Raw genomic sequence first — 16,126 nt, 5'->3', positions numbered from 1 at the left:
CTGTTCTGCTCTGGAACAAGAAGAGAGAAGTGATTTCTTTGCAGAAGCAAACTGAACAACCATTCTGGGAAGGTCTTCTTGAAATGGGCTGGGAAAAAAAGATGCCTTCTTCCCCACCCCAGGAAGATAGTGTTCTGTGAGAGCAAGAGTCAGAATCTCTCTAGCAGTAAGCAAATGACATTTTGTAATACTGTAACATGTGAATATACATAATAAGTAAATAGTAAAAATAAATGGCTTCTATATTTTGCTACCAAGGCTTTGGTCTACCTTCCTTATAGGTAGACCTCAGACTCTTCTTGGTGGTCAGTCCATTGAGGAAAGGTGCCTTCTTCCCCTGTCCTGAGCAGATAATTATATTTCTTACTGTACTGCTCTGTATTGGTGGAATTTGTTGTCCTGTGACATTGTTGGGCAGAAAAAGAGGTCTATTTGTTTTAAGCAGTCAGCAGCAGGCTGACTTTTGTTTAGGGAGCAGAAACAGCATAAAGGAGTCTTTCTACTCTGTGGCTTAGAGATATGGTGGTTTGTTATCAATTTTAACCATTAGAACAATTAAAGTTTTCTGGGAAGGAAGTTAAAGTTTCCTTTAGGAAAAATATTTGTGCAAAAATGACTGGCCCAAGTAGAATTTGTTTGTACATGTTTGTAGCACTTGAATCTTTCTTGTCAGGCTCTTCACTTCTGACACCCTGTCACTACAACAACAACGAGCTGAATAAGACTTTAATTGTAAATATGTATTTGGACCTTTGCCCACAACTGTTTTTCCCTGCTGGTTTGACACCCTAACTGTGATGTGCATCTCATTTGTTTATAGGTTAAAAGTGAAGTGTACCTTTGGAGTTACGAAAGTTACAGCATACCGAGCGTGTGTTTAAATCTGCTGACATGATCATCTGTCAGCATGCTGAACTGAACCCGTCGTGCTGGAGAAGACTGGAGGCTAGTCTGCCTTTCCCAGCAGGAAGCTCACTTAGGGCTGCACGGTGGTCTCAGCGTCAGCTGACCCCCGTTTCAGTTCAACCGGTGTTCCAGCCCCACGTGGGAGAAGCCCTGGTTAAGAAGTGCTGGCTGAAGGAAGAGAGGCGATTAATTTAAGACCAACACAGCGAAATCTCTTGCCTCATTTTTTCCCCCCAACTAGATGAGCTGAAAGATTTGCATAAGAGAAGAGTGAGAGCATTTTGTTAGTAACCTCTCTGTTCCCGGCCAGGCTACTTGTGGGCCTACGTACCTGGGCTGAAAGCCTGATCAACCACTCCTCCTGGTCCTGTGTTGCTACTGAAGTACCAGAACTGGCCTTCTGGAAGATGGGCCGAGCAGGACTTCCCTTTACTAACGCTTCTTTTTCTGCATGCGGCTCTACCCCCCGCCCAGACGCTGACTGGCGCTGGGTCGGTACCTTCCCACTCCCTGCCCTGCCCTGCCCCCCCCGCGGGCCACCCGCGCCCGGCGGCAGCGGTGACGGTGACGGTGACGGTGACGCACGGCGGCGGTGACGCGCCCTGCTCTCGCGAGAGAGCAGGCAGCGCGCGGCCGGCGGCGGCCGCTCCCCATAAATAGCGGGGCGAGGCCAGGCCTACCTAGTTAGCGGCGGCGGCGGCTCTTCCCTCTCCGGTGAGTACCGCCGGCCCGGCCCGGCCCGGCTCTCGTCGGCCGCGGGGGCGAGCGGGGCGACGGCAGCGCTCGCCCCGCGAGGCTGACTCCGCAATATGGTGGAGCCCGGCGGCGGCGGAGCGGGCGGGGGCTGCGGCTCCGTCATCGGCCCTGCGGTCCCCGCGCCCCAAATGCCGGTGCATTTCGGTAGGCTGCTTAAGGCACTCCCGGGACCAGAAAGTCCCGAGACGCTCGTCCGCCCCCGGCAGAGGCACTGGACTGCCCGGCGCCTGGAGAGGGCCCTGGTGACAGCTGCGAGCCGGGTCGCCGCGCTCCCTGGGGCACCGCAGTTAGCCGGGGCAAGCTTCTTTACTCTTCTGCGGGGCTCATCGTGCTGCTTTCTGGTCTTCCATCTCTTTCCGTAGCGAGGGAGGAAAGTAGAAATTGGATCTCTGACTTACTTTATTCACTTCCCCGTTCAGGATCTTTTGCTGAAATGCGCTTTTGTACTGTGGGCTTTGATTCAGGCATCTTGCTCACCCACTGCGGTGAAGTGGATCTGACTTCTGCCGAGCGGAAACTACTTAAGGGGTCTCCAAAACTGTGCAAGATCCTAGCTATCTTCCCTGTCTTTAAGAGCAGGAATAACTTACAGACTTAACTCTCCAATTTTAGTGACTAAAATTCAAATCCATGCCATGTGTGGTTGGATCTTTTGGGACACATTACAAATAATAATCCTTAAAGTAAGCGCTCTTCTTCCTTCAGAGGCCAGATTCTGTGCTGTTAGCCTCTTCTGTTCTACAGCATGCTTTGCAGTTCAAAGTGAACTTCAGTTGTACTCTAAGTAATCTGACTTGTAATGATACGTGAGAAACACAACATGTTTCTGGGGGTACTTCAATACTTGATAAATGAAAGGCAAGCTGCTCTGTTACTGCTGTAACCTTTGTCTGTTACCTGCTTGTACGTTCCATGTACAGTGGTTAATCTCATTATGGGTGTTACCTTATGGCACATGCATGTTAATATGTGCAAATATGCCTGTACAATGTTAACAGCACGCTTTTGTCCTTGTTCCCCACTATGAAACTGTGAAAGGTTTTACTTGACCCCAGGCAGAATATTAACCCACTCCTTTTGATATTGTCATATGTATGAGAAAGAAAACTGCTGTTGGCTCTTCAACAAATCTAGCAGAAAGCCTTGAAAACCACAATCCTTTTGAGGACTGACTTTCAGCTTGCCTTTGTTGCCTTCATGTATGCAGGTTCTTCTGGAACTTGTGTGTCATATGAAACCATCAATGCAAAAACTGCTTCTTGCAGATTCAGTTCAGCCTGCATGTGTGCATAGGATGACAGTGCACTTCCACGTATTCTCCTTATGTGGTACTGCAATACTCCTCCCCTTTTATAGGGTTCATATGGGGAGAGCTGTTAGTCTTTTCTCCATGGGAATAAATGTTGGAGAATAATTGAGTAGTGCAGGCTTGTTGTGCTGGTGACTGGTATCAGCGGCCTGTTTCAATGACTGGTATCAGCAGCCTGTTTCAATGTGGGATGGGTAATAATTAAGTCTCAATTAGCATAAAGGAGAGTTATTTTCTGCAGTGGGAAAGTCCTATGCTCTGTGTGTTGTAGGAATGCTAACTTTTGAGCAAGCTGAACAGGGGGAGCCCTACGTGGGCATCAGGCATGGCACTAGAGATAATGAACTCCTTGAGTTTAGTGGAATGAATGACTTGTGAGAATTGAGCTGAGGTTACTGAAATGAGTATTTCACCTCAATCTTCCTTGTGTTTTCAAGATTTGGACAGCAGTGATGGCTAAAATTTCAAACTTGACTCCCTTATGCTAACAGAAGATCTAATCTTATTAAAGATATTGGTGGTGGATTCTTCATCTGACTTAGACATCCTAAACTAGAGTTTTAGTGACTTGTTGGCTGGCATTTCTTTGTCCTGGCTGAACAGATAAGCCCAAGTGTGACTATTTCTTTGAGAAAAATAAATCAATCCACCAGTTGGTAACTCTTTGGTAATTCTGCAATGAACTGCTGTACCTCAAAGCCTGTCTCTTGCATGTGCCCTACTTGTGTTGCCTAACCAAAGTAATGAGGGAAACAAAGTTTTGGATTTCAATATCCTTACAAGAAAATGTAATACCTGTATGCAAGAATGTGAACATCCTAATCCCCTTGATCAGTGGAGTTGATTACAAAAGGTTATTGGTTTCAAAGTCTGATTAGATGAAGTGGATATGAGGATGCTCACCTATGCTTCTTTCACAGGCTGTGTAAGATTCAAGACCTGAAAAAATGGCATTGGCAGCAATTGATCCACAGCAGGTATGTCTGAGTTAGCTCCATAGTTTTTTATGTCTAGTTCAGAAAAATGAGAGTCAACTAACCTCTTTCTCTTTTAAACAGAACATTGTATCAAGGGTTGTCAACCTTCCCTTGGTGAGCTCCACCTATGATATAGTGTCCACAGCTTATATCACCACAAAGGATAACCATCCTTATCTGAAGTCAGTGTGTGAGATAGCAGAGAAAGGAGTGAAGACGATTACTTCAGTAGCCATGACAAGTGCTATGCCTATCATCCAGAAACTGGAACCACAAAGTAAGGCAAAGATGGAGCTGTTGATAACTTTAATTCAACTGATTGCTTTATATATCCAGATGGACTTAGTTTAGCATGGTCATGCTGGCCTGGAGTGCTGGTTCAGGTAGCTGACTGAACCCGTTGCCTGACTTGTTGAGTAACTGTTTACAGATGGGTATGATTTTAACAAAAAAAAAAAAATCCAGAGCCAAAGCAGATTCCAGCTTTTGCAATAGTAAACTGACTGACTCCTCTTGATATGTGAGATGGTTATGTAGTCTCTTGTTCAACACCTTCCTTACCTTTCACCTGGTTTCAAATGCTACTTTGTACTTTCTCTCACAGAGAACAACTTGTGGTTAAATTGGGCAACTGTGTCACAAGGCTGTTGTAACCAGGAGCCTGGTTTTACAAAGTGGCAGAAGGCCAGGTGCTTCAGCTTGTTCTAACAGTTGCTTGTAAAGTATCAAATGGATTTTCTCTGCCTGCAAGTGAGCTTTTTCCTGGCACTGTAAGCCTGCCTTGTTCTTGGGCTTTGCTGCCTCAGATCTCACTGAAAAGGGGAGAAAACTACTTTAAGAGCATTGTTGCATGACCTTAGTTTCAAGATAAATTCTCAATTGGAGTTGTTTATACTAAGGAAAAAAAACAAAATGAAAACCAACTATTGTAATTTCTTTTATAGTTGTAGTTGCCAACAACTATGCATGCATAGGTCTAGACAAAATTGAAGAGAGACTGCCTATACTGAATCAACCCACTGACAAGGTAAGTTCTTTCCGTGTACATATGCTAAGCAGAAGCACTATACACCCTTCCTCTTTTCTATTATCACTAAAAATACAGGGAGACAGATTTCAATAAGCCATGCTTGAAGCACAGCTTAGAAGCAATGAGGAAGTAAAAAGTGTTTCTGTAGAATTGTTTGTTGCCTTTGGGAGACCTTTATCTTTTTTTAAATTTACCTACCATTTGACACATCTATCTATAGCTGCTGTTCACTGGTGGACATCTTTTTTAAAATTTGAGCCCTTCTCTTTCCTCCTCAGTGTGAAGCAAATAGTGCCTGAAATACATTCACTGAAGTGTTTTGAGCTGAAGGCTGCATGGCAGTCATATTTTGTTTTGTCTTGTACATACGTTTTCAGGGCAGAATTTCTCCCAGATAACCAACACTTGTACAAGCTTTAGCATAAATTTGTATTTCCTGGATTATGTAGCTCTCTCTAGAAAATATTTCTAGTGAATCAACCTGTTTCCTATGGTAGGTTGTTGCCAATGCCAAGGATGTAGTTGTTGGAGCCAGAGAAGCTGTAACAACCACTGTGACTGGTGCCAAGGAAACTGTTGCTCACACGATCACTGGAGTTGTGGGCAAGACTAAAGAAGCAATGCAAGACAGCGTAGAAATGACCAAATCAGTTGTCAATGGCAGCATTAATACTGTCCTGGGAAGTCGTGTGGTGCAAATGGTGAGCAGTGGAGTGGACAGTGCTCTCACTAAATCAGAGACCCTTGTAGACCAGTATCTCCCACTTACAGAAGCAGAACTAGGTAAGACCAATTCAAGGTTTGATTTTGTTGGAATGCTTGTATTGGGGAGAAGTAAGCAATCATCCTTTTATTACTTACTCATAGGAGGGGTCACGTGCTTCCCAAACTGCCTTTTGCCTGGCTGGTTGTAATAGCATCTTCATAGGGAAGCAGAGTGAAAGTAAGGATTTCCATATATGGTGGTCTAGCAACCTACCCTGGTGCTAAAGGACTACTAAACAAGTCCACTATTCCACTGTTACTAAGCAAATAAAATTGCCTCAGACCTCTTAAGTTTTCTTCCAGTGGTCAATTTGCTTCCTTTCTACATATCCAGAGAAAGAAGCTGCAAAAGTTGAAGGTTTTGAAGTTGGAGTTCAAAAGCCAAGCTACTACATTAGACTAGGATCCCTGTCCTCAAAGGTCCGCACACGTGCCTACCAACAAGCCTTAAACAAAGTTAGAGATGCTAAACAGAAAAGCCAGGAGACAATCTCTCAGCTCCACCACACTGTTAGTCTGGTAAGTTTACGCTTTCACTTGAGGTATAAAAAGCAAATCTTGGCATAGTTTTAGAGTACAGAAAACAGCCAAAAGAGGCATAGGAAAACTGGAATTGCTCTCTGACTAAATGCATTTTCTAATATAAAGCATTTCCCATTCAGAGCTTTTCACCACCATTCAGGAGAGGCCCTAAATCAGGCTGAGCTGTAAACTAGCCAGCAATGGCTTGTAATTTTAAGCACTGCAGAAATAGAAGTGACGTATTTAAAAATGATACTCCTGTTTTAGAGTGCTGGGCTTGACAGACTTCATTCAGTGAAGAAAGTGTCTTGCAATTTAGAAACACTTCAGTCCTTTTTGTTAATAAAATGTTGGATTCTTTATGGGCTTGCTCTTCTTGCTGTGGACGTATCTCTGAGCATTTCTGGGTACTTCAGTAGTCTTAGCCTAACAATGTACCTTTATGTACAGGATAAACTCTGCATAAAGAGTCATGGCCTTCTATACACTTTCAAATCCTTGTGTAGGATGCTAGTGGGGGAGGGGGAAATAGTTGAGGCAGAGGGATACACTACATAACATCTCAAAACTGCCTCCAGTTTTCTCTCCTTTGAAGAGAAGGAACATACTCTTATATTCCCTAAAGTTTTTTATACTGAACTTCTGAAGTATTTTAAAAGGAGCTTACAAAGCAGGTAAGGTAGGGTAGCCCTAATAGAACTGTTTGGACTCTTTGCTTTACTTCCTCATTTGGCTGTATTTCAGATCGAGTATGCCAGAAAGAACATGAATAGTGCCAATCAGAAACTTCTTGATGCTCAGGAAAAGCTTTATCAATCCTGGGTGGAATGGAAGAAAAATACAGGCCAAAATGATGATGAACTGCATAGCGCTGAGGTAAATAGATGTAAATGTAAACCAGAAATAAATGGATTGTATACTGTCAAGGTAATGGCAAACTAATAGTCCCCAAAATGTGCAGCATCTTAACAGTGCAGAAGCTTATGTGCAAATGTGGAATCTGAATGCTGAAGCTCAGGGCAGCTGACTAGTGACTACTATGAAAATTAGGGGACACCCAAACTCTTAAATGAGCCTACTTCCTGCAAACACTCTGGGGTTCATTCTCCTTTCAAGAGAATGCTCACCCTGTTTAGCATGTGAATCTGTGTTGGGATATCCATATCTAGATCAGCTAGGACTCACATACCTGATACGGCCAGACCAGAAATAACACTTTCTCAGTATACAGCAGTCTTGGGCACAGACTCACTGAGTCTTGTATGTAGCTTTGAACAGTGGTTCATTGATTAGAGTATACTTATCTGCTGTGACTTCTTATCCAGAGTTGAAACAAGAGCTTGCTTATCTCTGTTGCTGGGTAGAAGCTACCAATGTTTCTGTTCCACAAAGTACTTGAGCATTGAAGAAATACCAAGTACTTTCAAGTCTCTGACTCTTCAGACTTAAGACCTGTTTTATTATCTGCTGTAGCTTTATTTACTACTTTATGTATCTTGAGCAACATAAAGCTGCTATACTCATAAAAAGATACTAATGTACTCTTACGCTTTTTATTTCCAGCACATTGAGTCAAGAACCCTAGCTATTGCACGGAGCCTCACTCAGCAGCTTCAGACCACCTGCCTCACGCTAGTCTCAAGCCTACAGGGGTTGCCACAGAATGTGCAGGATCAGGTTTACAGTGTTGGGTCAATGGCAGGTGATGTCTACCAGAGCTTTCGATCAGCATCCTCCTTCCAAGAGTTATCAGACAGCTTTCTTACCACTAGCAAAGGACAGCTGAAGAAAATGAAGGAGTCTCTGGATGATGTGATGGATTATCTTGTTAACAACACGCCACTCAACTGGCTGGTAGGTCCCTTTTACCCACAACTGCCTGGCATTCAGCATGCTGAGAGCAAAGGTGAAGGGGAGAAAAATTCCAGCCAGCAAGACAAACAGCCTGAACACACTACTGAATAAACTGCATAGCATGCATGTACTCTGCTGACTGACCAAACAAGTAGCCTTAGCAAGTGTAGCTGTTAAAGCCTTAGAGAAAAATCCATAAACATGAGTGGGGGAATGATACAGAGAAAGGACATTCTCACACATGAGCTGTATTGTCCTGTGTAGTTAAGCCACTCTAAAAACTCAGACTGTCTCAAATGCTTAGATATTGGCAACTTAGAGTTGTCAAGATGCCTTGTTTGCAAAGTTAAGAAACCTCACTGTGCTTATTACTGGTATTAATACCACTAGTCTAAATGAAACCTACCGTAGCTAAAAGCATTTGATTTGTTGCTTAATCTGTACCAGAACAATATAAAAGCCTTACATACTATGAAATGTATTTAAAAGCCCTGCAGTCTGGCTAGGTATGCTTAAATTCCATGTTTGCTGCAGATCATACATTTGGTTGTTACGGATCTGACTCTCTCAAAATTGTACTGCTACACCGTTCATGACAAAAGTTCTGTGACTGCAGAATTCCAAAGCTGAAAGTGGGGTTTCTGAATGAGTCAGCTGGAGTTACTTAAATGCTGTGACAGTGCTAACATTAACTATGTAAACTTAACTATTGTATAACACAGTAACCTGATGACAGAATCATAGAATATCTCAAGTTGGAAGGGACCCATAAGGATCATTGAGTCCAACTCCCTGCTCCTCGCAGGACTACCTAAAACTAAATCACATGACTAAGAGTATCATCCAGGTGCTCCTGGAACTGACAGGCTTGGTGCTGTGATCACTTCCCTGGGGAGCCTTTTCCAGTGACTGACCAAATCGTTATCAATACCTTTTTTTTTAATATGCAGTATAAAGACAAGATTCATGCTGTTTGTACCCAGGTGCCTGATGTTGTGTGGGTTGTTGGCTTTTTGTAGCCATCTTTTTGTAATTCATTTTGTATGTTAGTAATAAATGCTTCAGTAGCCAAAGTCTGTCTCCATTTCAGTGGTGTTTAAAACAAATGTAACTTGCTGTTCTGTGACTCCTTCAAACTGGGTCCAGCAGAAAGCAAGCTTGAAATGGAAATGAAGTAGACACGCATTGAAAATGTGTTTGTGTGTATGTATAGATAGGCAAGATATTGCTGCAGCATTTCCTTCTTCCCTTTGAGTTCCTGTGCGTCTTTTCATTCAGTCTTAGCTTTACTGCTGCTTTTTTGGTGCTTGTCGTTGCCTACTTTTAATGATGACCTAAGTTGTGAGCTGATGGATGTTCTAATATTGAGAAGGATAGGGACAAAAAAACCCCCTGTCCTGCCTTCGCAGGAGGTGTTCTGTGTGCATGAGACTGCCCGCTCCTGCTTTGGCTGCTGGCTCCCCATAAATAAGTATATACCCCTCAGCTGCAAACACCAGTTTTAATCTGTTTAACTTTATTTACCCTCTTTTGAACTTGAGTGACTAATATACATTAACACTCAGCTACTTGGGTGGAATTGTTCCTCAGTAAGTCCTGTGAATCCCTCTCCTGGAAGAGAATCACAGTCACTAAGAAATAAGCTTTCTTGGTTTAGGGCTGTCCAGGTAAGTTGCGTCTGTGTTCTTAATGCATGCCCTGTGCAACTTTGAGTTGCAATCATTTAGTGTAGCCATCATTTTCAAAGAGGTCACCAAATAGTGTGAAGCAAAAATGGAGTTCAAAGGAAGCTTGTCACCTAGTGACATGTTGCTACATGGAACAATGCCTCCACCTGGTACACTGTGGGCACTAAAGCAAATTACATGTAGTCCAGCCTTCTAGTGTGAGAGGGCTTACTTAGCTGTTAAGTCAGGGTTGGCCTAGAAGTGTTTGGAAGACTGTTTTAAGCACAATATTAAACAAAATTGTAAGACCAGAGGATTACAGATAAAGATTCTGTAACTTCCAGCTTTAAATACTTGCTTTTTGTAAGGGGACTGCTTAACATGAAAGTAACAAGGGATGTTGAGATATTCCTTTCCAGCTAGGGCCTGAGTTAAGACTTCTGGAATTCTTTCAGCAATTAATTCTGTTTAAGTATTGAATGAGTCCAGCCAGAGAATATCCTTTTTTTATCTCAATTTGTAATAAAATTTGTAGAGTGCATCCACTGTTGTAAAAGTATTCAGAAACAGAATGGGACTAATCAGGTCTGGGAGCAGCTGGCAGTTAAAAGGAAGGAATTCCCATTCTTATAAGTATTTTAAAATCTGAAGGCTGTGGGCCTTCGTTCTGAGGTGATCAATCAAATAGGATACTAAAACTGTTCGTTGTCTTTTGAGGACTGAGAAATAAATAGCACCATCTAGTATTAATGCAAGAGTAATACATCTCTCTGTTCTGCCTTAAGGTGCATTACTGTTTTCTAATTTCTTAGACAGCTGTCCAGCTTTACTAAAATGTCAGCAAGCAGATGAAGTAGAAAAGCAAGGAAAAATGTTACCAGCCTAGACCTTCAAATCATTTCTCCCTCACCATGCACTGTTGGGTGGCTTCTGTGTGAAAGTCACTTTGACTTCTGACAGCTGATCTACAACTGGTGGCTGCAAACAGAGAAATGCCTGATTAAATGCTTACCTAATGGCTGGGCTAATAGCCTGTTATACCGAACGCTCTATGTAGGTTCCTGTATCATGCTGTTGTGGTGTGTGGTTGTTTTGTTGGATCCTGCCCCCTGCTGAAAGTGTGCAAGTTTCTATTCCCCCCTCCCCCAAACAGAATTAGGAACCCCTCCTTGGAGGAAAAGAGAACTGAGTAACAGCAAATCAGTATGTTCCTGGTTTATTATATTAAATAAAAGTCTCTGAGCTGAAATCATTAGACTCTCCTAATAAGGACAACACTGGATGTTTAAACGGAATTGCAACTGTAGCTTGCAGGAGTATCTTGCTGGTAATCTAGTACAGCATATCCCTCAACTCTATTCTAATTGCAAGTCTACAGACAAAACTTGGTATTTTTCTCTAGCACAGTGAGAGTGACTATTAAAATGCCCACTGGAGGCAAGAATTATGTGGACACCTTCCAAAGCCATCTTTATTTTTTTTGCCACAGTGGACTGAAGCATGCTAATAACTGCTGAAAACTCTCAAATAGAAGGAGGAAAACCTAAGATATTAACAGAGCAGAGCCTACTCATAAATTTTTTCTGCTATCTTACCTGTTTCTCTGTAATTGCCTGTATCAAACAGCTCAGGTATGCTGCACAGAAACTTGCTCGCTCTTAGTCCAAAAACACTTTTGAGGATATAGCTTGGGCTAGAAAGCTGCGAAGTCTCTCTGGAACCTTTTAAAAAAGATAAGACCAGATATGTTGAAAATTATAGGAAACAGCTGATCCTATTTGCAGCAAGGCAGATAAACTAGATGAAATGGAACAGTGTCAAAGGCGGCTAGTCGCACAAAAACTGGGATGGTACAGGTTAGAATACTAATGAAGTACTTATTACTGGTAACGTTATTTAGGGTTTATTTAGAATTCAGAAAAATTACTGCTTCTCTTTAAGAGATCACTCAAAAATCATTCATGCTAGTTGAAACTTCCCCCTTCCAGGCTCATTTAACAGAGAATATGGTATAAAAGTCTTGCAAACATCGTATTTACAGCAGCATACACATTGGTCAAATCCAAATTAAAAGATTTGTGTAAGGCCTGGAGTTGCAGGGATATGGCTAGTTTGCCTCAAACTAAAGAAAGGTGGAAGGCTTTTGAAATATCTTCCATTCCTTAAGATGACTTTTTGCAATAATCTTTCCTACACTGCAACTTACAGTAATACTACATCGCTAGTAAAATAGGTGAAAGGATTTGGAAACAACTGATGAATTTTTCTCTTTATTGAAAAAAAACAAAAACCACCAAAAACCCACCCAAAAACTTACCTAAGCCATCTAATTAAAAAGATAAAATTGAGCCTAATTTATTTTTGAAGCATGATCTGTTGGTCATTTGCATGATCAGAAAGTCTTACATGCAACAGCTTGCTGGAGGTATTGTGCACAGTGTTTTTTTGAATGTATTTCTTTTCACACTAAGATGAAAATTTTGTTTCTTTTGGATAATAGTCTCTGATGACTAAAAATAAGTGCTTGTTCTGAAAGTGCACAAAATAAGAACCATCTCTCAAATTGCTAGTGGCTCAGTTCTGAAAATATATTAAGCAAGAAAAAATGGATTAATTTAAAGCTAAGTTAGTATTGACATTAACATTTGTATATGAAGACAGCAAAATACTGAAGTATGTTTTGCACTGTTCCATGCAAGGATTTTGCAAGTTTGGCACTGTTCTATGTAAATGATCTAGCTGCATCTTACGGATAAATGGCATGAAGAAGAGTCTATATCTGACCTTATTCTTTGTTGCAAGAATTGACTTGTTTCAACTTCCTATCAACTGTGAAAAGTGATATGGAACTGAAGGTCCTTTACCTAAGCAAGCCCGTAACACCAAGGACTTTGCATTATTTTAGTCAGACTGGTGCAGATGTGAGAATATGCTATTCTAATACAAGTTAGCATGTTCAAAACTGAGATAAATGATACTGACATCAACCCTGTTTTACTCTGATGCTGAGAGATACAGTCCAATTTGAAATTCTTTCATGGCTATGAAGATAGTACCTTAAAGGAGTCAGCTGCTTATAGCATGTGCATTAAGGAGATGAAGAAAGCACAAACTTAAATTCGAGTGATTATCCTGTTGTCAGTAAGAACAACATGGATGTAAGTAATAAAAGTGTCTTAAACCTAGGATATAGTGAAAATTATCACTGGTCAGACACAGTTACTGAACACAGTTACTGAACATGGTCATGTGCCCTGCTCAGTATAAATACAGAATAAAACAACTTATTTAAACAATCCATTTGGGCACATTTTACAATGAGTTTGCATATAGACTACTTGCCCATAGTCCTGTTAAGATATCCCCGTTTGTACTGCAGTATGAAATACAGGGTCATGTGCTGATAATGGGAAAACTTGTTGATTTCTGTAAGTGCAGTAATTAGAGTTTTAGGTAAACTGCCATAAGCAGAAAATGCAAGATAATTCCTTCTGGTAGAAAGATGAGTTTCCCCCATTCCTACTGCCTTTTTATTTTTTAGGAGACAAAGATTACTGATCTCATTTTGACCAAGCTTAGGTTCTCAAAATGTATTCACACTAGTGCCTGATAAGTGACAAGCTGCTTAAATTCCCCGGAAACTCAGTTTTAATTAATATTTTAATTAATATTTATAAGTCCCTGGTGCCCTATGGCTGACTACTGTCTAAGGAACTGAGTGGTTCATGTTCAGTGCTTCAGTGCTATCTACAACCTGATAGCTGAAAGAGTAATCCCTTTATCCTTTCATGTGTTCTCTGTTCTTCTGACATGTCTTCGTAGCAGGCAAAGCATAGATTTGCCTTACATACTATCTTTCATAAAAGTAAGTCATAAACAAGCTGTTTTGCAGTTAGGGAATGGATTAAAACTGCTTCTCCAGTCAGCACCGAGCTTAAGTTACGCAAATGCCTAGAAGCTTCTTCAAGTTGCTGCTTCTTTGTACACGCAGAACCAAAGTCCTGTCAGCATGCAGCAATCACTATGTGCTGATACTGTGCCTGGCTCCAAGTATATCACATCACCAACATTAAAGCTAACCATGAATCAAACTATAGATATAAGTATTTGTCACTCGGGGCAAAAAACTTTTGATTATGAGTGAATTGCTTATTATATCCCATTTTTCAGAAGTGCCTAAGTAATCTAAGTCCTACTAAAGTGACTTAAGGGTTGGGACTTAAGCTCCTAAGTGTCTTTAGCCAACATTTTTAGACATGTATAACATCCATGTATCCACTGATGTCTCTGGCAATTCCTGAAACCTGGTGCTGCCTAACAGTACAGAATGTTATGCATGCAGTTAAAACAGAGGCCAAAGTGGGATTGCAGTTCCAGATACCTGTAACCTCAGGAAAGGTTTGATGTGGTAGGCAGGCAGAGCAGTACAGAGCAATCTGTATCAAGCTCCTGAGGGCAGGCTCCTTTGAATAGCCCATTGCTCCCAAGGAAAGAAGAAAGGCAAAATAAGTTTAAAAACTTCCTTTCTTAATTTTCCAGTCACCAGTTTCACTAAATACACTCCACTAAGTTCAGCTCTGTTCCATGTCTACTATAAAATTCTGTCTTCTAAGCAACGGATCTACATCTTGCATAGTATTTGGTCTGTCTTGATGCTACGTGTTTCATATATGACTGAGCATATTTCACTCTGTATTCAGTATTTTGTGTCTCATTTCTAGAGATGCTGAGCATCTTTGTCTCCTGACTTCAGTGAGGCGTATTGCACAAATGTATTTAGTTTTACTTTTAAATTGATTGAATTTTCATTCCTACACAGGTTCCAGATTTCACTATTACAGACCTGTCTTCAGAGTCAGATGATATCCCAGACATTTTGGATTTGGATGAAGATGATCAACAAGACTTTTCACGCACAAATGGCCCTTACACTACAGGGCAAAGAGCTGAATAAAGAGAAGCATAAAAATGTATTTTTCATACAATGTACTTCTGCCATGTTTAACTTCTATTTCTCCTTTTTAAAGATGAACCTGCCTAGCTTAGGGATTTTGGGGATATTTTTTTTTAATCACTACTGTTTCATTTAGCTGCATCAAAAGTCCGATTTTTTTTCCGCCTAAGGAATGCATGCTAGGTTAATTAATTCATTAGCATGGGTGTCAAGCTCCCATTCTACAAGCCAGGTATAGCCTAACCAGTGTATCCAACTGACCTAATCTTTGTTAATGATTTGTTCTCCCGCTGGCAGCAGCCATGAGAACACACCAGTGCTTTGCATAAAGGGCTGCCAACAAAAGGAGTTGCTGAGGATTTGCCCACAAAATTTTCCCTTTCAGACTACATGAAAAGCGCTTCTGCATCTACCTCTTTGCTGCTGGAAGGGGTAAGACTTTGTCTGTCTCAGATTCTCTCAGGTTCTTTTTGTTAGGCTCTGTACCTAGACAGCGTAGAAGCTTAGAGCTTCCCTTTGGCAAGAGTGCTTTATGAACAGGACTCCCTTTCTCTCCACATGCCTTCTGTGTGCAAAAACTTTGGCCATCCTGATGCTATTGGTTGTGGGGCCTGAGACTAGAGGAGGGTAAATGCTTAGAAAGGGAAGTTTCCCAGGAATAAGGATGACAGGTAAAAAAGAAAGGGGAAGAGGCTGTAAAAAGTAAGGAAAAACGGAGGGCAAAGAGGTACAAACAGATGTGGGACTAGAGAAAATTGCAAAAAAAGGAAGAGAACTGAAGGTAGGGATACTTCTGGTGACAGTTACGATCTTTTTATGTTTAAATAAAATCGCAATCAAATACTTGCTAAGGAATGTCGAATCTGCATTTGCTTGCACACAGTGACTTCTGTAGGAGTAGGGCTGAATGGGAACTGGACTGGAGGCAGGCTTGTGACATTTTTTTCCGAAGATCACGCTGGACTCCTCCTGCAGAGATCTCCTCCATGTCCCCGCGGTGACTGCACCAAGTCTGGAGATGCTGCACGGTGCTTGCTTTCGTACAGCCGCGGAAACGTGACTCGGCAGTCGGTACAGCTGCGAGGCTGGCACCTCGGCCCTCTTGTCATCCAACGCTTGCTTGTTGTGAAAACTTTGAAGTCTAGTCACTGAAATGCCTTGGAATAAAAGTCTGAACGGCATAGCCTGCTGCCGGTGCGAGTTTTACTTGGTTTCCGCGTTAAATTTTGTCATCCGACTACGCCATAGCTTAAGCTGGAAGGGCCCTCTGGAGGTCGTCTAGGCCAGCCGCTGCCCGAAGCGCGACGCCCTCCATGACCAGCGCAGCGCTGCTCGGGGCCCCCTCGCGGCGGGTTTCGAGTGACGGGCCGGCCCCGCCGCTGCGGC

At 42.0% G+C, this 16,126-nt stretch overlaps 1 protein-coding gene across 2 annotated transcripts; it reads left to right on the top strand.

Moving 5' to 3' along the window:
- Positions 1-1,496: 1,496 nt before the first annotated feature.
- Positions 1,497-15,924, top strand: PLIN2 (perilipin 2). 2 transcript variants are annotated; one of them, XM_075488732.1, is made up of 9 exons: positions 1,497-1,620; positions 3,892-3,948; positions 4,030-4,225; positions 4,893-4,975; positions 5,476-5,761; positions 6,078-6,262; positions 7,010-7,141; positions 7,829-8,119; positions 14,606-15,924. In XM_075488732.1, the coding sequence occupies exons 2-9, from the start codon at positions 3,919-3,921 to the stop codon at positions 14,738-14,740; spliced, it is 1,338 nt and encodes a 445-aa protein (XP_075344847.1). In that variant the 5' UTR covers positions 1,497-1,620; positions 3,892-3,918; the 3' UTR covers positions 14,741-15,924. The 2 variants fall into 2 exon arrangements, with proteins under 2 accessions (XP_075344847.1, XP_075344846.1); XM_075488731.1 differs by lacking the exon at positions 1,497-1,620 and having other exon boundaries at positions 3,823-3,948; positions 14,606-15,923.
- The last annotated feature ends 202 nt before the right edge of the window (positions 15,925-16,126 follow it).

The sequence above is a fragment of the Mycteria americana genome, chromosome Z (assembly GCF_035582795.1).
Source record: "Mycteria americana isolate JAX WOST 10 ecotype Jacksonville Zoo and Gardens chromosome Z, USCA_MyAme_1.0, whole genome shotgun sequence".
Lineage (NCBI taxonomy): Eukaryota > Metazoa > Chordata > Aves > Ciconiiformes > Ciconiidae > Mycteria > Mycteria americana.
The sequence above is the reverse complement of the archived record's forward strand: the minus strand, read 5'-3'. Positions and strand labels throughout refer to the sequence as shown.